General features: G+C 41.2%; 2 protein-coding genes across 4 annotated transcripts in view; one reads left to right on the top strand and one right to left on the bottom strand.

The window, feature by feature from the left end:
* Window positions 1-22,957, top strand: part of LOC123975654 (serine/threonine-protein kinase mTOR) — a 384,954-nt gene that overhangs the window by 75,632 nt on the left and 286,365 nt on the right. The window lies entirely within an intron of this gene.
* agrn (agrin) overlaps window positions 1-22,957 on the bottom strand; it is a 376,177-nt gene that overhangs the window by 176,917 nt on the left and 176,303 nt on the right. For both annotated transcript variants that reach the window (XM_046057305.1, XM_046057306.1), the window contains one exon: window positions 11,751-11,966. In XM_046057305.1, coding sequence (XP_045913261.1) covers window positions 11,751-11,966 — 216 coding nt within the window. The remainder of the gene's footprint in view (window positions 1-11,750; window positions 11,967-22,957) is intronic.

Genomic DNA, 22,957 nt, shown 5'->3' with positions numbered 1-22,957 from the left:
GGGGGGGGTTATGCAACTTCTGAAAGTATTTATTATTGGTCACTTGACAGGCACACGGTCATGTTATGTGTTACTATTAGCAGTAAAATAAATACATGTTTTCCACCAGGGCAGTATTCAACAGAAGTTTAGCTGCTGATCTGAGCTTCCCTGCTGTTACTGTTTTATTACCAATAATATTCATCAGCGGTTTGTCTCAAGAAGGTAAGGGCACATTTCTGTCCACTTAACAAAGCCATAACAGAGGCTTGAGAATAACTACAGTAAATCACAATCCAACAACATATTTTTTTTCCACAAGAGCAGAAAAAGTTTAGCTGGCTGATTGCTTCCATGCTGTAAACTAACGTTAGTTTTATTGCCAATTACTGATCAGCTGATTGTCTCGCTAACGTAAGCGGACAAGCCAAACCACAGCACTGGAGAACAACTAGGCTACATGAAATTAATCCAACAAGATAGGACACTGACAGGGGAAACACACCACGGCTGTGATTATGGCCAGCTTCTAGCTAAAGCTATCAAACAACAGCTTTCATTTGCGTTGCTAAAGTCTGACAAACTTAACTTTATTACCTGTCCAGCAGAAAACAGACAACTTCAGCTCCGCTTTAAAAATATCTGTCCGACATTAAAGCCTTCCATCTGAGAAAATCCCCACCGATTATGTTAGTGATTTCTGCCGTCAGCTGTCTGCATCTGTCCCGGTCTGGTTTCATGGTATAAAGATCCATAGGCTGTCGGCTCTCGTGCTAAATAATACGTGTGCTCGTTCATTTGTCCAAATGTCACTTCTCTTCTTACTTCTAATAAAGGAGGGGACTACTCAGAGACTGTATATTATAATTATTATTATTATCATTTCCTCTTCTTCTTCTTCGGACGCATTTAATGTAGTGACGGGCATCTACACTGCCGGAACGCCGTGATGATGAAACGCGCTGTGTAGCGCTGTTTGTCCGTTGTCGGCTATTGTAGAAACATGACGACAAAATACTGTGACCTCCATAGAAGGTGGTGCCCGTGGTTATGTAGATATAAATGGCTCATTCTAAGGTAATAAAAACATAATGGTTCATTATGTAAGTTCTTTATACACCACTGAAAACATAGTTATGGATCTTATATTGCATTTCTGTCTATAGATCCTCAGAAATATTACACACTGGACCTTTAAGCATTTCCCAGTCCTGGTAGTGTGGACAAAAGACTGCTGGGTTTCTTTCCTCCCACTCAGTTAACCACGTTCACATACCGGCCCAGGTGTAAAGAATGTCTACTTAGATTGCTAACATGAACACCAGCAGAACTCTGGGTCCTGATGACCTGGATCAATAACCACTGCAGTACTTCATCTTGGCTTTGAGACGAGACAATGCAAGTTGATTCACACACTCACATGACTACATTTATGTGGCTTATTATCTTAACACGTGGTTTTCATTCCCTAGTGCAGACGAAGCTAAAAGCTTTAAAAGTTTAATATCTGTTTGCTCATTTTAAATCAGGTGGAATTTACAATCAATCACCCATTAAAATCAAGGACTGTCTAATTTGCCCTCTACTGCCTCAATGTGAACACAGCATTACTCTGGGGAGTGAATGCAGTCGATGGACGGCCCTTAAATAAGTAGCAAGGAAGGAGTGGTTGTGTGTGTGCACCCACTTGGTGTTGAGTATAAACATGCAGTGAAGAATATAGATATATGTAAGACATTAAAATAGTTTTGAACTATTAAACACTAATACACTAACTAACAAAACATTATTGTAGATAATGTAGATCATGTGTTGCTGTACATACTTTAAAACCAAATTATTAAATAAACTCAACGTGGATTAAATAAATGACCTGTAGCTTTTCGTTTGGTGTATAGACATCTCTACGTCTTCTGTCTCTTCAAGCCAATAAAACCCATGACTGGAACAAAATTTAGAGAAAGAAAGTTTGGTTTATATGAGGACTGTGTTTGTATGGTGTGACAGCTCCACACACACACACACACACACACACACACACACACACACACACACACACACACACATATATACTGTATTTAAACATACCATAGAAACTAAGCCAATACAGAGACATACAGATATTCTGCAGAAATCCGGCTCCTGACAGTTTTCACCATTATTGTTCCACCCAAATAAAATAAAATATTCACTATTGTCAGCTGAGCTGGTAGTTATCCTCATATTTAACACCACCCTGCTTTTATTATTTTCACTCCTTTCCATCTCTCCCAAAGTATACTCAGGGAAAATAACAAATAACGATGTATTATTCAGCAGAAGCCAAATGCATACATACATCAGAAAGTCTCAAAAAACAACCCCTTGTCTGGTATTAAACAGGTGTGTGTGTGTGTGTGGATATACAGTAGATGTGTGTGTGTAGATAATCAGTGTTTTGCCTGCAGGTTTCAGAGAGGTGTCTGTTGAGATAGAGAGAGGGACAGAGAGAGAAAGAGAGCGAGATGAAGAAGACAGGATTTGTCTTACAAGTATCAGTGGAAGCAGACGAGTGGAACAGAGAGTAAAGATGGGTACAGAATTCCAGCAAAGCCCATTATCATCTCTTTATGTGTGTGTGGTGTAGAACGATAACAAGAATGTATATTTCTCAATCTATCTGTTAGCAAAATGCCTACAGTGTGTGTATATTTCACTAAGTATGCCTGTGTGTACATGCAGTATCAATACACACACGCACACACACAGTCAGTCTGTCAGGTTCTGCATGTTGTGGTTATGAATACCAAGCAAGAGTCAATGCCCCAGGGAAATGAAAGCACGAAAACCGAGTTATTTACAATGACCTCTCGCCCTGTGTGTGTGTTAGTGTGTATGTGTGTGTATGCACATAAATGTGTTCACCCTGGAGATATTTGATTACTCTCTGCGTTTGTGTGTGGATGTGTGTGTGTGTGTATCTGCATGTTACTACTGATGAAAGTAGCACCAAGAAACAGATAGAGATTTTGTCTTAACATTGTGAAGAGGCAAATGGAAGAGAAGGATGAGACTGAAAGTGAAGGAGAGAGAAAGAAGTATGAAGCGGTGAGAGCATCGCTGAGTTATTTTTGGCTGGTCTATCAGTGAGCAAATGAGGGAGAGGTGAAATGAGAGAGACACGAAGAAGAATTGAGTCAAAAGAAAGAGGGAGGAGGAAGAAAAAGGGAGGCAGGAAAGAAGGCATAAAAAGAGAGGTGAAGGGAGGAAACTAACAATGGAGAGAGAAGAAGAAGAGGTGGAAGTGAGAACAGAAGGGAGGAAAAGGAAAGAAAGAAACTGGCGGGATAAATACAAGGAAGGACGTAAAGGTAAAGGTAAAATACAAAAAGAGGGAGCAGAGGAATATTAGAGAGAGGAGGGAAGAATGAAAAGAGGGCAGCAGGAAGGAAAAGAGAAAAAAGCAAACGAGGTGCAGAGGTAGAGATGAATAATTGTCGGTTAGACTGTGCAGAAAACTGTTATCTGTCCTGGCAAAGCCAAAAGTCATCTCCACCATCTACAGCTATTACTACCAGTTCATTGTCGCTGGGGGCAACCAGGCATATCACGGGGGTAACAAAAGAGATTGTCAGAGCAAAAAGTGGGGAAGAGAAAGAAGGGGTTTGTGAGGGTAAAGGAGGAATAAAGCAGGTTGGCTTTCAACTCCTGACTCTCCAGTTCTGCTCCAAAATGAACCTTTTGCCTGTAGGAGATTTGCTGAAACCCTCCCTCCCAGCCAGCTTTGGACTCTACAAGGGGATAAATCAGGGCTTTACCCGGACCAGCCCAGACACCTTAACAACCAGCCACACCAGCACCAGACAAAAGACAAAAAGTACAGCTGGGGTAAAATGCTCAGGCCAACAGCATTTTTAGCTTCCCTGGGAAAAGCCTTCTCTCAACAATGGTTCAGAGAATAAAAGACTGATATACAACTGGTGAATAGAATAAAAGTGTAATATATGACTGGGGTACCAAATTATTTTCACAATAGATTTTTTAGCTACCTTATATAACCTCAGTATATATAAAAGATTGTACTGAAAGACAGGGAACAAGTGCAGATTGGTGGAAAATCAATGTAAAAACTATATATGTATGTATAAACTGTCTTAGTAAGGTGTCGCTTCTTGTCATAATTCTCCATCTGTGTGGGACTCTAATGGAGGGATGAACACAATTCTTCCACAAGACATTCCCTCATTTGGTTTTTTATGGCAGTGGTGGTCAGAAGAGCTGTCTAACATGTTGCTCCAAACCCTCCCTTAGGTGTTACATTGGGGAGAGATGATTCACATAATTTTTATACTCAATCGGTTATTAGTGTATTCGGGTTTTCCTTTAATTTGTCACCATTTTGTAACATTTTCATACACATTCAATATACCAACATAGTATGTTCTTCAAAAACCACCCCTTGCACAAACAAAATACAAATTACATGAATATAAAGTAAATTCTGTATATCTAGTCTGCCCAGAGTCAAAAGAAGGACTCACAAATAAGGACTAATGTGCTTTTGGCGAATACATTTAAGACAAAGCACTTGTTGCCAGGATTACCTTTACTCTGACATCAAAGACTGGGGTTTACGTCTTTAGGCAAAGATCATGGTGTTGGTAAAATACTAAAGACAATATACCATCTTGTGAATCAAGGCAGTGTTGGGTTTTTAAACATGTCAACATTAACAAAGTGTTGTGAGATTTCAAAACATAACCACAAAACAGTAATCATGCTTTAGTTGCCAGTAGTGGTTATTGGAGGGAAAATAAATCCAAATAAAGTGAATATTTTGCATTCTGTCCAATACAAATATTTCCTCATGAAATTGATGGGAAATGTAATCTGGCCAGCATTATGGTTGCTACGAAACAAAAATTTGATTTAGTTGTATTTGAGACAGTTTTGATTCTTTCAAGTAATAAATACAGAAATAAATGCACCTGCATCAAATCCCTGAACAGCTCTGGAATGTTCAATATAGATTATAGCTGAATACCTGAAGTTGCACCACATCCTGTAAATATAAGATGGGGAGGTTCACATGCTCCTAGTACTGGGTCTGCCTGCCTGCAGTATGTTTGAGGATACAGAGCAGCAGGTGTGGAGTACTGATGCCTTTCTCCTTTCACTGTGAGGACACAAGAGTGTGTCGGTGCTGATAAAGCCCTCTCTAAAGCACAGAGAGAGAGTGAAGAGTGGACTGATAGAGTAGGAGGCAGCGGGCCGTGCCTATGCCCAACTCTCAAGAACACGTGCACGCGCACACACAAAGACACACACGCATGCATGTGCACGCGCGCGCGCACACACACACACACACACACACACACACACACAAAATCAATCTCCATTGATCTCTCTCTCAAACCCCAGTCACCTCACTTCACACACACAGCCGCTCCACTTTTTTGTACATTACTTGTTGCAGTCTTTCAAGAAGAAAAAGAAGAAGAAAAAGTAAAATAGAATGAAAAACTCCATGTTCCACTAGAGTGGCCACAAAAGATGAGTTCTTCAGCACTTCTGTGGCTCTCTCTGGCAAAGGGAGTGTATTTACCACTCTGCTCCAAGTTCAATATTAGGAGAGCCAACATGGTGCACGTTCCCTAGCTGATTGTAGCGTGTACATGGCCATACACACTGTAACATGCACACACACATACACACAGTTGGCCAAATGTCTCCTGTCTCTCTGAACCAGAACCTGCTTCTGCTGGCTGTTTCTCTCCCTCTTTCTCTCTCTGCCTATGAGTTCTTTCTTTTCTAAACTGACCACTTTTTTTTCTTCTCGCCTTGCGTTGTTATCAGGCACTCCTGCTGGGCCAATTTAAACGCGCCTTCTCCTTTTAATTTCGATAATATCAGAGGCCATTATCTGCTCACCGCCTGTCCGCTTGACCACTAGAAATGTAACCCCACACATCCTAATTCATCCATCTAGAACAAAAGGAAGATAATGAGAGAGCTGGTCTGAACCATTAAGGTTATGTGAATATTAGAGCGGAGCACTGGGGGCAACTTTGTGCCCACGCCTCAACGACGTGTGGGTCGTTTTGTCCGGCCCTCAGGAGGGAACTTCCACTGTTACCTTGGCACATAACTGTTGTAATAGCCAGTTTAGTGTTATGAGTGAGGTGCTAAATGAGTGTAGTTAAATGGGATTTTTCCACTGTTATGCCAAAGTGAGTTAACCTGTGCCGTTAGAAGAGTGGGAATGTATGGGCATCTGTCAGTAGGGGAGAACTGGGAACACAGAGGCATTGCTACAATGATGCTGGACAGAATTCAGGTTGTAAACAAGCCACTTTATTTGGCATTACAAGTGGGCAATATGTTGGTAGAAAACTGTGTGCATACAACTACAGTGAGAAAAGAGGGCCAAAGTTCAATTTAATTCAATTCAATTCAGTTTTATTTATATAGCGGCAAATCATCACAGAATCTTAGGGTACTTTCATGTACAGCAGGTGTAGACCGTACTTTTTATAATTTACCCTCAGAAGGTAACTTACAAACAGGAAGTTTGTCTGTAAAATGTGAGAGATGTTTGTACAGTTTGTGTTCTAATTTTACTGTTCATCTTCTTTCCTCATTCAAATAAATTAAGCTAACCTGCAGGCTTGTTTGAAACCTGTCTGATCATATGGCTTCTCACACATCCTGCTTCATTCAACTTTGTTTTTGCAATGTTGCTAATGTCAAATCTCAACAATTAACTTGGTGAGTGCGCTGGTATTACTGATGGGAACAATGGCCCAAAACTGTGAAATAAGACCTAGGTTGTATGAAACTGAAACTTCAAAATTACACAGTCTATCTTTACGTAAGCAGAAAGATGCTTAAATTGAAAAATGTAGAGGTGTCAGCATCTAACAGATGTCAGGGACCTGCTGGTTGATGCTCCCCTCGTGTTTGCAAAAAACATACCCGACTTGTATTTTGTGCTAACAACATGCTCGATATAACTCCAGTCCCTTTTAAGGGGATAATCTGTAAGAAAAAAACTTCTTTTGTGGCTGCACTCCTGAGTGCCAGATAAGACTCCCGAGTTGATTTGAATTGGACATGACGGCTTCTCAGAACGGTAGCCAATTCACTTACCCCAATGAAAACCCACCATTCAAATCAAATGAGTCAAACGAGGCTTTGCACAAAAGCACCAATCCAACCGCCTACACTATTCTTAAAGTTAAAAGCACTCTCATTCCCTCAACTCTCTCTCTTCCCATGCTGTCTCCTGCTTTTCCTCCTTCCTATCTTTCCCTCTCTCTTCCTCCATCAGCCCTGACAACTCCATAATCTCAGCCAGAGTGACCTGTTCAGACCCTCTGTACTGGCTGAATTTATTGGAGGCAGAAAGAGAATGAGAACCTGTCACTCTGCTTCCCCTGACCTCCTAACACCCTCTCCCTCTTTCACACACATACACACCATGGCAGACATGCACGTATACCCTCCTCCATTCTGTTACCTACACCTACAGTACCTGTATGAACATACACATGAAAATATCCTTCAATGTTGATGAATCTCAAACCACAGCCTTTCATCTCGCTATAACACTACTTCCTTTGAATGTTTAGACCTCTGCCCTTCTACACACTGTCTATTGACAAAAGTAACTGTGCTGTGTGTCCGAGCTTTCAACGAGGCTGTTGCAATAAAAGCAAAGGTATATAAACCTATAGATGACATCCAGCTGTTTGTTACACACTCGACTGTCACTGCTTGCAACACGCAATGCAACAAAAACAGGTCCTCCAATCAAATGAATGTCTTTAACCTTTGCAAGTGTGACTTACACTTTCCACCTTTTTCACAGCGTTTACCATATTTCAGCAGTTACCGTATTTTTGCCCAAGGTAATCAAAAGAAAGATCTGAGGCCTTCCCAGAAAAAAACAAACTATGTGCCTACATCATGTCTTAGGGGACATTACATGGCTCGCATTGGAATGTAAATTATTTAGACTTTACAGCAGGATGAGTGAATGCAGTTCATTCTAAATGATCCTTACTGAAGTGGTGATCATATCGGAGACTCTAAGGCAGGGGTCGGCAAATAAGTCTGGCATCAGGCCAATTTATTTAAAGCCCTTACATGACTGGCCAGAACATCGTCAAGCTTGTGTGCACGTGTGTGTGATTCCCGTCGGAAGGTTTGAATGATCGATCTTGGTGTTGTATTGGATTGGATAGGAGTCTTGGTGTTGTATTGGATTGGATAGGAGTCTTGGTGTTGTATTGGATTGGATAGGAGTCTTGGTGTTGTATTGGATAGTACATTTAAATTTGATACAAACAGATATCCGCCACAGTTAGATCCTGCCTTTTCCAGTTGAGAACTATAGCCAAGGTAAAGGCCTATCTCCCTCCTAAAGATATAGAGAGGGTGATTTATAACTTTATAACTTCCAGCCTTGACTATTGTAACTCCTTATATGTGGGCTTCGACAAGTCATCTATTCTATTCGCCTGCAGTTAGTCCAAAATGCTGCTGCCCACCTCCTGACAGGAAAGAAGAAGAGGGACCACATCACACCTGTGTTGCGCTCCCTCCACTGGCTTCCTGTTCATTACAGGATTGATTTTAAAATCTTACTTTTAACTTTTACATGCCTTAATGGATTGGATCCATTGTACTTATCGGAGCTTCTTCACGTTCATACTGCAGCTAGAGTGCTGAGATCTGCCAATCGCCTCCTCCTGGATGTACCCAGAAGCAGACTTAAAACCAGAGGCGATCGAGCCTTTAGTGTAGCTGCCCCTAACCTGTGGAACAACATGCCAGTCCATATCAGAACCGCACCAACTCTCAAACGTTTTAAATCACTGTTAAAAACGCATCTCTTTTCTATGGCATTTCCTTCGAGTTAAGTCTGTATTCCTTGCAATTTTAATATCACTATATATTGTATACTGTATATTATAATGTTTTATTGCTGTACTTTTACTGTGTAAGTAGTGTCTTGTTGTTGTATTTTAACCTGTGAAGCACCTTGGTTGGTTGTTTTAAGTGTGCTATATAAATAAAATTGATATTGATATTGATCCCAACATGTTGCGGATTTTTTTCTCTGATTTTGAATTGATTATAAGGACACTTTTGCACATGCTCACAACAATAAAGCATGTGCTCCAGTGTGCACGCGTCCCGCCGTTTGATCTGTAGTCCCTATTAATAAACCTACGGACGCTTATTTTCATTTCCCTGAGGATACTCAGGGGAATCCAACCACACATTTACTGACAGCTTTTTCAGAGGTGTGTCAAGCAGGCTTTTCAAAATATAAGCTCTCAGTAAACTCAACATGAAGCATTGCTGCAAAATACGTTCTCTCGCTTTTATTTTGGAGGCCCAATCACTTAAGAGGAAGTGATTCTGTTAGTAACTGTAGCTGTCATGACTGAGATCGGTTGAAGCACCAGCCGCTATCAATGTATTTATTATATATTTTTTCTGCTATCAAAGCAATCTGACCGCAAAAATAATTGTTGAAAATTATGTTGTCTTTTTACTACAATGGCACTGAGCTGTGCATTCTTTATAGTCTGATTTTTTTCCCAGTCAAACACTCTGGACAGAGTTAGTGGAAGTCTTTTGCTGGGTGACAGATCCACACATTAAGGAATTTGAATGGTATTTTAATACGTGTAAGTTATGTTTGCGTGTATAATCATGAAGGATATAAAGTCATATATTGGAGTGCATTTATCTTTTTCTCACATCATCATTGCTTTTACATTTGAATATTTGTGCACTGATTACATTTTAAATCTCAATGAAGAGGTACTGCTTTGTCCAAACTAAATAGAGGTCAAAGAATAGAAAATGCAGCAGGTTGATAAAAAAGCTGTTTCCCCTTTGTTAAACAAATTTTTCAAAGACAACTGTGTTATACGCTTCTGTATATTATTTACCTTCTAACAGTACTTTGTAAATATACTATACACTGTACAAATTCCAGAGCACACAAGTTAGACTCCAAAGAGCTGTGTTCTTTAAAAAGGAAATTTAATGGTTACATAAAAAGTTGACATAAAAATTGCCTTACTATTAGCACCAATTATATTGGTCTGTTTAAATGCAGCCAATGGAGGAATGGATACACAGCATTTGACTCATTGTTGCAGATGTGATGTGATAAGAGAGAAGTCTCTGTTCTGGTGGTGAGCTAGTACTTATTATCAGCAATACTATCATTAGCATCATCATTTTTTTTATTTTTACTTTTTTTTTGCCAGTGACTGCCTGCTGTTGTTGCCAGTGATAATTATAGTGCTTCTGATGGCCTTAACCCTCCATAAACCATCATTACAGCACTCACACTACTTTCTGTCCTGGACTTAATCTACTCCTGTATTCTGTTCACCCATTCACTCACTCAGTCACTCGCTCTTCTTACATTCCTGTCATTCTCTAAATGTTTCATAGCTCATTCCCTCTTTGAACATTATTGCCTCCCTCTCCAGATGCTTCTCCATTGTACTCTCTGTTCCTCCTGTCCTCTCTCTGTCCTGTATATATTTTATTTCCTCTCTACCAGTGGTGAGCAGTCACCAGGCTTGTTATTAGTGCCAGGTTCATGCCCGCACTGTAATCAGACCCCTGGAATTAGCAGTGGGCCCCCACTAGCAGGCAGGCACGACGCTGACAAAACACTATAGTTATTGAGGCTGCTGCAATGTTGCTGCTTTGGCAGGAATCTGCTGCTCCCCTCAGAGCTCTGGATCTTCATAGGCTTTGTTAAAGAGAAGCAATGAGAGGTACAGCAGGAGAATAGGCACTCACCAAGGGCTAAGGGATAAAATACACACTGGATGGCTACTGATGGGAGCAGTGAGTGGCACACTTTCTGTTTGTGAGGGTGCAGGTGGCGCTTAAGCACTGGGAGCGAGGCCATTTTGAAAAGACAATAGATTGGACATAATGGGGACGTGTTTTATTATTGGGGGATAAAGATAGGAAGGCAAAGCCTGTTGTATCAGGACAGGGTGTAATAGAAATCCATTTACTTGACAATAACAAGCAATTTAATGTCACCCAGAGACTTGCAGCTTTGTGTATGGCTGACTCTCACAGCGCGTTAATGGAGAGTGTTGGTCTCGGGTCAGATTACTTTCTGAAATACTGTAGATTCAGTGGACTTTCTGGGATTCATCTTCTTTTGAAGTGTAGTGATCTCATAAATACAGCACAGGCGATGGACATGTCAAATCTGCTTAACCTCTGTTGTCTTCAAATGTGAAAATGCACGAACTTAGTTCTTTTTAACTACGAGCATACAAAGTATTCTAATGTCCAACTTTAAATTCAGTCCTTTACTTTCCATCTTAACCAGTGATAAAATCTCATACAATGATCAAAAAATTGTAGGATTTTTCCATGGGCCCGGGTTGGTCCGCTTTAGCCACGCCACGCTAAGCCATGATGACAAGCGTTTCCACTACAGCCTCACAGCAGGGGATAGCTGCCCCGGGCTGCGCTGTTGTGGCTGTAACAGTTTCCTCAGGTAAACAACTCTACCTTGCTGTGCTGTGCAGTGAAAAACACTAGCACTGTGCTGTTGCAACTCAACTTGCAACACAACATTGCTCGGGGTGACTACCTCCCTTACTATGGAAAATTGTTTAAAACAAGAAGAGTTTTCAGACTCAAAATGAGATTGGGTTGTTAAAATGGATATCTTTTGCCAGTGTCTCTAAGAGTTGTTGGTTGGTAGGTTGGCAGGAAATGTTACTTACAGCAGGGTCCCTTGCGCAGCACCTTAATGCGTCGCTGTGTGTTGCACTGGGCTTTCTCAAGCTCACACTCATTGGAGTAGGTGGAGGAATCCGAGCCGCAAACAGGCGCCACCAAGGATGGACAATCCACTCTCTTGCAAAAACACTCAGCTTTGGCCGGGTCAGTCGGGTCACGTTCACATACAGCGCCAAAGCCACACAACATTCCTCTGCAGCCTGCCAGAAAGGAAGAGAAAAAGGAGGAGGTGTTAGGATTAATAAGAACATCTGATCAGAATATTGCTTTCTCTTACAATTTCATGTTCAGTTACAGTAGCTCAAAGCTGTCTTACCACAAACCTGCACAATGCATAGTTCAATTAAACAAGTGTGATCCTGCTGTTCTATTTATCATACATGAACTGATGATGCGCGCACAGAATCAAACCAACTTCTTAGAGAGTTTTTCATAGGAGAATAGAAATAAAGTTTATGTTTTAACAGTCGACAGGCATGTCTGAACAGATTCATCTCAATATGCGTTAGCCATTGGGGTCTTTGTGCGGAACTCTACACAGTTCAGCAACACAAAAGCGTCAGGGATTAAATGTGATCCTGGTGTAAAGCAAACAGATGCTCTCAATTCATTCAGGGAGAATCTGTCCACCCATGCAGAGAAAGCACAGTGTGTTGTTGGGAGTGCTGAGTCTATGGAAGAATCTATTACAGAATTTTGAAAAGCTTCAATGTTAAAAAAAAGTCAGCAACAACATTAAAATCAATCTACAGGCAGCAGGTTGATACATGGTCTTGTGGACAGCCTCTGAAGAGGCTGCAGTCTTTGAAACATCAATGATCTATCTACAACATGGAGGGACGGCAACACAAACCAAGGTTAGCCAAACATTTCAAGACTTTGATCCTAAACTTCCCACTGACTCTCAGCTTTGATCAAGTGTGAAACAGCAAACTGTAAACTTTGTCAGCAGTGCAAAGCAAACAGAGAGAACCTGTGTGCATATGTGCTAGTGTTGTGTTTACACAACATCAACTTAGTGAGTAATTGACCTGTATTGTGGCAGCTACAGCTGCTGTGGCTCTGCGCCCACTTTGAGGGCTGTTTGGCAGCCAGCTGGCATGACGTCCTTGCCTCAGCGCTGGGGGGCGTTAAAAGAGATGCCAACCTCTCACAGGTAGCCAACCTGACTGTAAATCAATGGACGAAAGCACATAAAAATCCACCTTAAAAAAAAGGCCTCTTGGTTGGAGGGGCGAACAACCAGTGTCACTGCCGGGTATATACATGTCACACACTCACACACACGTGCACACACTCAGCTATTTCTTATCACTGGCTCCCAGGCCAGGACTAAACGCAAGGCGGCGTGTCCACTTGGACTCGCTGGCAGGTGGCTTTTGCAGCACTGGACAGACAGACGGACAGTCTGATAGACATGCACACACATACACACAAACTCTTTGAGTGCAGCATAGACAACTGGTCCAGCATCTGCCCAAGGAATCTCATTCTGTCTTTCCCCCTCACACCGAAGCACAGTGTGTGAATGTGTGTGTATGGAGTGACAGGCGAGGAGGCTGTTTTTGACTTGCCCACTGTTCCCTGTAGGAGACCGCCTGACAGCTACCTGAGCTCACTCTCTTTTGTACCAGGGGAAAAAGAAGCGAGTGTGTGTATGTGCAAAGCTATCCATGGATGCATCTGTATTCCTGACAGTGTGTGTGTGTCTGAGAAGTGTAGGCATTAGGTGTCTCACACACACAGGCATGCACACAAACACACACACACACACACACACACACAAGCAGCCAGGTGCTAGGTGCTAGCATGAAGGCCTTGTCATGACTGGCCCACTGCTCTGCCATCACTTCACACCATTCGTGTGTGTGTGTTTGTACATGTGAATGTCAGCGGGTGGCTTGGAGGCAAAGTCATGCGAGCAGAGTGACAAGAGGTGAAATTCAATAGAACTGTGTCAGATGTGTACAAGAGAGAGGCAGGGTGTCTGGTAGTATGACAGAAACAAAACCAGAGACTGAGACTGATGTTGCTGGTGACCAAACAATTATCTCTATGTTTTAGATGTATCAGCAGTTTCTTAACACCAATATAATTCAGTCATGAAGCAATTCCTATTCATAGTGTTATTAAAATAACTCACACTATAAATAAAATGAAAACACCACCTGGTGAGAAACACCAGCAGAAGTTTGTAACCAGATCTATTCTGTGATGTTTTCCTATAAGAAAATCTTACTCTAGCCTCGAGCTTAGCTGACTGACAAAAGACTGACACCGGAGCTGAGGGTTCTGTCAAAGTGAGACTTCAGGTGCAGGCTCTGGACAGAGTGTACAAACTGCATACTTATGTACTGAGAGTTCTCTGCTGTGAGAAATCCTCCAGGTACTTGAAAAAAGAAATATTTGATACTTCTGATTGCTTCAGAACAGATAGTCGTAAATATGAATGCCGTTATCTGCATGACTGAAAACAAAAGTACACCTCAGACAAAAACTTCGTGAACAATATATTTCAGTACTGGCCCTGACCGTGTTTGATTGGTGATCTCTGGAGCGTAGACACAATAATTAAAACAACAAGGATCCTGTGGAATTACTTCACTAAGACAAAAAATGTGCTAAATCTAATCTTCAGGAAGCCAATGTAAAGCCACTAGTAGGAACACACACAACTGTGGTGTTGTGTGTCAAGCATTTACACACGTGGTCACCTATTTACACGTTACCCCCATACACCTACTACAAGTACCTAGCAGAGCTACAGCAGGAGATGTTACACACAGGTCCTTACTTTGTCCACTGTAGGTGATATTGGGATGAGTAAAGTAACTGGTTCTTGGTAATTTAGTGGAATTTAGTGTTAGTTAGGTAGCACCTTCGCTGTCATGTTCTGTCAGTCTGTGTGTGTAGTTGTAGGCGTGTCACTCTGGAAGAAATTAGGAAACGCTTGCATAATTGGACCTCAGCTTTGGACCTTTTCCTGTTAATTAATTTGCTTCTCTGCTCATACACCAAAAACATTTCCTCCACATCCTTACCGGCTGCCTTTAGCATTAGCGCATTTAACACATAAATGATGGTGGCTATTCTATATATAGTTAGTTGCCAGTTAGTCTTGCATTTGCTGATTGAGAAATTATTATAAACACATCTGGCTACAATGCAGTACAGTTCATCAACACCACACCTTCCAAAATGACCACGAAGTTGAATCAACCTCTCTCTAAAACTGTTTGCACATTAGTTTCGCTAGTTGTACCCAATAAAATGGCACTACTGGTTCAAGTTTAAATCTATGTAATTTTGAGAAACGTTCTGAGTTTTATAACCATTTCTTCTGTAATAAATGCGCACAGCCAAGTTTTTCTATGTCCCAGGGTGTCACAGGTCCTACAAGTGTTGGCAAAGCACCCGGGGCTTGATTTACCCCAGTTGGTTGATGGGGATTAGAAGTCTTAGAGGCTCCTACAATTGAACATTTACAATGAACCAATAAACACTGGGGATTATATGTGACGATTAGCATTTCTTAGACTATATAGATTCCCAAAGTGCCGATTGTCCCTTACATGATTACAATTTAAAGAAAGGCTCCAGCATTGAGACAGTAAGTTTAAGTTTTTAAGGTACTCATATGTATTTTTATGTACATATATTAAGAGTATTCAAGTCACTTTGCTCTGAAGTAGGTACATTACCATCAGATAAGTTTATCCATAATCATAAGTGATATAAAAACAAAAAAACAGTTCAGCATGGCTATACATAAGACATCAAAATTAAAGCTTTACACTCTATCGCTAGAACTCCATACAGATGTTTCCAGATTACAATGCTGTTCCACTCAGTCTGGGACTAATAGGCATGACCTTTGAAGATTCTTTCCTCTTTTTCTCTCACTTGATAACAAAAGTATTGGGGATTTTCAATGTGGATTGTGTGTGTGTGTGTGTGTGTGTGTGTGTGTGTGTGTGTGTGCGTGTGTGTGTGCATGTGTGTGTGTGTAAGCAACAAAGTCTGCTCTGATAGTGTGTCCAAACAAGAAAGAAGCTTCTAGCTGAGCTGAGGCAGATGACAGGGGACATTATAAAAAACAAATGCCTTTCCCAATATGGAGTGCTTGGCTGCACTGCCCTGTTTTTATACTTGCTCACTACTGACAGCAGCTGTGCAATATCTCAAAAGGATGAAAGTTAATCTTATATTTTGTTTTAATACTGTAAAACTGTCGAAATACAACAACAGAAACTATTGCAACCACTTACCCCAGGTCCATTATTCAGACTTGTTAGAGACACCTTTGCAGGTACTGTACTGTTTAAAACAGTTCTTGCAAAGGCCTTTTGTGTACAGAACTGAGCGAGCACACTTAAACTTAATTTCCAGCATGAATGTAAGCTTTCTTTGCAATTCTTTGTGCAGAGATTTCTACTTTCTGAGTGCAATAAGTGTGTCTAAATGTGTGGGTGCACGCTCGCCAATCCATATACGTGTGTAAGGTAATCTTCGTCCCTGCAGCGTAACAAGCTTCACTGCCATGCTAGTTTTTTTTCTATTGGAGACTGAGGAAGAAAATCACATTGGGGAGAAAAGACAGCATGTCCAGTTTGCGTTTGTCGAGGCAAACGTCTTGTCCAGGTAACACTTCATCCCGTGTTTGGACGGCTCATCCATTAAATATGTCACGGTGTCTGAGCTTAAAGGATGCTCTCAATGCGTCGGTGGGTTCTGAAAGTAAAGGGATTGCACTGCCGTGATTAAAGCCACGGTGAAAAATTGTCATGGTTTACAAGTTGAAAGAAAGTGTAGTATAGTGTCAATTTTACACCATTTCTACTGCCAGTTTTGATGCTGCTGGATGCTGGACTACGACTACGCTTTTCAGTTTATTTCTTCAGTGGATCAAAGCACATGCCATTGTGCAAATAAATACATTCTTTACTGGACCATGTAGAGTCAACACTGTCAGCACGGTGAAGCCCATTGCTTTCCAATTCAATGCCAGTTTTAAAATAGTATTTAATTGCATTCATGCTGGATAACCATACACATTTCATCATATAATATATCATCTGTGCAACATTTTGTGCTTGTTTCTTGCTTTTTAACATAGATTCAGACAGACACAGATTCAATAAATATGCCCCAAAACCAGTAGTTCCTATTTCTTCTGAGATTGTTTCTGCTCTCTGAAGAAAATGTCCCCATAGCCTCTGTTTGTGGTGAAATCTCAGTCTCAGTTTCATTGTTTTGCTGCCTTGTTGCACTTACCTCAAACAAAGTGAAAAGGGGAAAAATGGACTGTCGTGGCAAGCATGAATACATTCAGACCCAATAAGGCTTGACAGAATCGCCCAGACAAACTCAAAATGGCTACTTTAGGGGAACAATATTCTCTGCATGGGGGGATACCTGTCCGGTTTTTGAATTATTTCACAGCAGTCCGGTTTGCTTCAGCTGCAGAGGAAAGGAGACGAGTAGAGGGAAGGAAAGGAAAGGTGTGTATGAATAATTAACAGTCCTGAACTTTACATGGGTGACAAGAATAGCGACTGAATTACCGAGATGGCTCAGGCAGTGATGCACAAATGGCAAACGTGTTGAATAACCCTTTCAGGTTAAGCCAATTGTGCCATGATCAGATTAAATCTACAAATGGTGGCTTCAGCATTGATTAATGACCTACTGACTGTCAGGAATCAGGAAACGGAAGTTGATGGAGGGAGATACAGCTCGGTGGCTTCGAAGCGACATCGCATTAATGTTGAATGAGTCTAAATTCATTACGCTCTAGCACTCCTGGGGGACATCTTCCACTTACTTCCTAATAAAGGAAGCCTTTCTTTCAGCTGACACTAAGTAATACAGATGTGCTCCTTGGCCAGCCAGCTTTTAACAGTCCTCTCATCTCTCTGTCTCTCTCTCCTTCTTCTTTATAAGAAGGCTTTAGTCTCTCTATCAGGGTAGCTCTGCTAGAAGACCTTTGCTGTGAGGGGACAGGTTGCTATGGCAACAGCCAGTGATGCAATCGACACAGAGCAGCTTGCCTCATCAGGATGGGATTGGAAACTTTCCGTCATGTACACATGTGGTTTATGCGTATATGTACACACACGTGCAGCTTCTATATAAGTTCACTGCCCCTATATCAGCCTGCTCGAAGTACTTTTTAAAGTTAGTGTTGAGTTTTCATTTGCTGTGACTGTGCAGTTTTCTCCACTAACTGCTTTGAGTTGAGAATCTAATTTTGACAATCTAATTCTCTCACTATGGCCATGTGCAGCACTGAGGCTATAGGCGTGTTGTGTAGGTGTGGACAACACCAATAGATCGGTGCTGCATTGATTAACAGTTGCAGAGAAGTTCCGTTCTTCGCCCATCGATATGATTATTTACAGCGTCCAGAAGTGATGTACTATGCCATTGCAAAGAAAATAAACTAATAAAGCAACACAATGGTGGGCAGCAGTTATACCTGGTAAAATATCTGAAGGGAAAAAGCAACCCTACAAGGGTCCTATTGATTGCTGGTTAGCGGTCCTCAGGGGACCAATGCAGTCAATTATTGATCCCACTGCAATCATACAATGCCCAGCGTGAAATAAAGAAAACATCTGCTCACAAAAGAACACCCTACCTTACAAGCTCAATATGAGAAAATCGCTTCTTTAAACCAGTTAAATGAAAAGAAAAGGCGAGAAGACGGGGAAGAATGGAGAATCATTCAAAGGATTTTCAGAAGCAAACTACTTTTCTCTTGTCCTGCTTTTTCAACCGCGCTGTTCTTATCAGGGCAACAGCAGAATGAACAAATTGACAAAAACAAACTGTTTATTTTGTCCCTTTAACTGCATACCCTGCGTTAAGGTGGAGGGTTTGGAGTGTGTGTGAAATGTAGGTCTTTGTGTGTAGACTGGTACAGTATTTCTCACTGCTTCACATAAAGGGGCCAAACAATTTCTTTCTCTCCACGTTTCCTGAATGTAACACACACAGCTAAGCACGCCTGGGCCCTGACCTGGCTAACACGCAGGATGAACTTCTTTACCAAAAGGTCGCTTCGCCTCGCTGTGCACAGTTCAGGTCTGCACGAGTCTATACTTTTCCAGAGAATGAGACATAAAGTTGCAGACAAGATGGGGATATGGGTGGAGGGAGGAGAAGGAAAAAATGCAGGAGGAGCATTTATTAGAAGAAATACTGTATGAGAGAAAGTATAAGAGGTGCCAAAGGAAAATATGAGAGGCTCCCAGATTCTCCACATGTGCCTCGTTCAGTCCAGTTAAGTCAGTGAAGTACATAAACAATTTCCTCTAGGTTCTTGTGATCAAAAAGAAAAAAGAAAGCTCGATGTACACCCACAAAAATGCATATTGTTCTTATTTACATCTCTGCATCAAAATAAGTAGGTCATAATATTATATATATAATATTAACATACAGTGGCTCAACTTGTTAGAGGAGAGCTGCTTCTTTAAAACTAATACACCAGCCTTTAGATACTTTTCCCTGCTGACTTTGTTGCTCAGTCACCTACTACTGCTCTGAGAATTTGTCATTGCTATTTCTAGTCTCCCTTGGCTGTGGTTTCTTCTTTAATTTTAATGAAGTCCCGCTGGCATTAAGTGTAAATAAAAAAAATGTTTCCGCATGTTATTTATTTTTATTTTTTTCAGACAAGTTCAGCTTCGTTGTAAGCATGCCAGCAGTTGTACATCAACAACAAGAATTAAGGTTAAAGCTGTTACAATGTAGAGACTGTCCTCCCAAGGAGATCAACAACATCAGTTATTTAAGAGCCCAAAATATGATAAGTTTAAGTCCACATAACAAAAAGGTCGGTAAAGATGAATGGGCCATGAACTGATGAGGATAACATTCCTTAGAGCAAAGCGGTAGCCTATCTGTCCATTATCATTTGCCTACTTATCAACTTTACATGCATTGGCACCACCTATAAATGCATTTGTACTTTGTTTTTGGTATTCAAACCATACAGCAATGGATTCTTTTACACCGACTAGGGTGTGATAAGTTATTCCAAACCCTGTAGCAGTTTTCCCTTTTGTTCACTTTGTTTGGCCTTATGAGAACACAGCGATTGCCAAAGCAATTAGACTGAGACGTTGCTGAGAGAGGTTCCTAATACATTTCAAAACCAACCCCAGAGCTGTGTATGGTGTGAAAGCGTGATCCGCCTGCTATCCAACCCTAATACAGAGGGTGTTCATAATGGGATATACACACTGTGACTTATCGGTAATCTGTTGACCCTTCTTAATTTAGCCAGGAAGACAGTGTTCGCCTTTGCCAAGTATGGGATCGATAACTGCCTCAATAAGGGTGACGATTAGTTATGCTTCAATTAAAATTCTGCAGTGCAATAAACCAACAGGTAACTACTTATCTCCTCATGCAGATCAAGACAAATACAATGTGGGTATTGAAATATCTTGACATTCATCACCATCTACAAACCCAAATTGCCAGTAGCCACAAAATAATCTGTCTATTCATCCCTTTTCTCCTTCATTCACGCTATCTTTTAGGTCTCAGAATATAGCAGGTGCTGCATCATCATAAATCAGGCCTGAAATATGACAGCTCTTGACATCTTAGAACATCTGCCTAATCACGCTTGTTATGGGAGCAAAATACATGAAGGGTATATGAGGAAAAACACTTGGTTATTTGTCTTGATCAGGCAGGGACAAGAGCAGGGAAAGAAAACAGGGAGGAGGAGAAAGACATAATGAGAATGAAAAAGTGAAGGAGAGCGAGACAGGGAATTGAAATCCTCAACTCAGCTAAATTGGGAGTTGGACCCATAACCTGTCAGTGTTAGTGCTTGCTCCAAAACATAGCCTACAGTATATGCCATCTGCTAATTGCATCGTGAGATATCTCGCAAAGATACCTCAACAGGTTCATGCCAGAAAAAGTGAAAATAATTTCAATCAAAACTTGATTGAATGGGCTTCATCAATAAAGTTTTATCAAGCATGAATGTGCTTGATAAAGTTTACAACAATGTGTGCATGTCAGTTATGACTCAACCTCTGAGAATAACAGTGAACACGGTAAATTCAATAAAAAATTGACAGTGGTGGCAGAAGGGTCACCAAAAACATTAACAATAATACAGTGGAAACTATGAACACCAGAACCAAATGCCTTGACAAAGTGGCCAATAGCTGTCAAGATACCTATGTTTTCTGGACCAAATTGTTGGATGGATGGAGATGGATAGTTGAGATGCAGAGGGCATAGAACCCCCAAACCTGGCTAAGATGCTCCACTTAACAGCAGCCCTACTCCTGCTAGCGTTAATAGAGCTTTGTTCAATCCAAAGTGCTTTACAGAAACTGCAACCCCAAACCTCATCAGTTATAGTGCCCTCCTCTTTTTAATGAGTCGCATGGGGAATGGAACCAAGCTGTGTGTTGGTTCAAACAAACTTTTTAGTTCCTGTTCTTCTAGTTTTCTATCCAAGCTCCCCCACCCAGTCCTATCAATAATGGAGGCACTGGTGACAGAGCCCTATTCTGTCACCTCACATCTCCTCCACAAACTCAGCAGCAGACATGCTCCTTGAGAACAGATTACTGCTGGTCTGCAATATACATGAAGAAAACCAATATGGCTGCCAGCACGCTCCTGAATTCAATTATTCAGCTAAGCCAGTATTATGAAGAGAGGAGCCCTCTTTTGTTCATTGTGAGCTTGAGGTCTATGCTTACCATCACCTCCGAGAGTCCTGTGATGGACTGGTTTTCATATTACACACAAGGGTATATTTTATGCTTGTAAATTGCAAGTAGGCATTGTGTGGGAGTGTGAGGGACAATTTGCTCTCACACAAAGAACAACGACCACATAAACATGCAGAGAATGGATGCAAAGACACGCACAGGCTGACGCATGTAGCCAGGCGCGCAAACACACGCAGACATCACACGAAAGTGCCGAAAGCGAACGCCATCTCAGCTTCTCCACGCCTGTCTCCTACTCTCTTGTTCACACACTCCTCTCTTTCACTCCATGTCTAATCACCATCACCAAATGTTTCATCTGCCTCGCATTTCCCCTAACTTCATACATTAAAAAGGTGTGTTGGTGTGTGTAAGAGGAGTAGCAGAGGGTAAAACTTGCCACTCTGTCACTGTTAACACAGCATGGGGTTTCAGACACATTTTCTCTGCTTCACTTCTTCACACCACTCCAGTTTCCTAGAGAATACAGAAGAAAGACGCCAACTTTGCACAGAGCCAGTCGGTGTCACCTCATAGCCAAAGCCCACATTGTGAGAGAGATATTGGCCTATCACACAGGTCATCGGTCAAAATTAGGTTAGGGTTACCAACTTTTGAATGATTTGGAAGATCAGATTGCCTAAAAGCTGTTTTCACCCAGAATTACCGAGCTTTTCCCTCATGCAGTCACTCAGCTCTATCTGGGCGTTAACCAGCAAAATTGCATCTATAGCTCTTGGCTCCCAACAATGCCGACGTTGTAAGTGGCTGTGAACAAAGCTGATCGAGTAAAACTGATGTAAGTACATTAGCTAAGTAAGTCCATTTAAAAGCAACATTAGGAAATTACACTTCAACTACAAATCAATACTGGAAGATACGATGCAGCCCAGTATTCAAAGAATTTCTGTTCACATAGGACATGTTCAACACCATCTAGTGAGGCAGAAAGCAAGGGTGTATATGTTTGTCTTTCGTGCCACATTTTCTTACTGTTTTGACATTTTTTGACTTTAACATTGAACCTAATTTGGAGTTTAGCAAAATTGCACCCACACTGTTTAATGTGGGTTAAAAGGCATCTGTACTGTTGTCATCCAGTGCCTATCAACCTAGCAGTAGTACATTATTGGATTGTTTGCTGTCACCCAGCATGCATCTGTCTGGTATACTGACAGCAGTAACATTTTGAACATACTGAACATATTTCACACAAACATGAAGGGTTTAAAGGTCAGTAATGTGCTTAAAAATGAAATAATTTGATCTGTTTCCAATAACAAATTATGGGTGACCACACTCCCTAAAACTGTTGGTAAAAGAATCAGAGAAAGAGTCTTTTTATGCATTTATGTGTGTTGGAGAATGATGCTATCCGAGCTTTCAGATGGTAGACGCTATTTACTTTATTTCCCTGCATTTCACCAACATCTGTA

This window comes from Micropterus dolomieu, linkage group LG08 (genome assembly GCF_021292245.1).
Source record: "Micropterus dolomieu isolate WLL.071019.BEF.003 ecotype Adirondacks linkage group LG08, ASM2129224v1, whole genome shotgun sequence".
Lineage (NCBI taxonomy): Eukaryota > Metazoa > Chordata > Actinopteri > Centrarchiformes > Centrarchidae > Micropterus > Micropterus dolomieu.
Note: the sequence above shows the minus strand (reverse complement) of the source record. Positions and strands in the feature narration are given on the sequence as shown.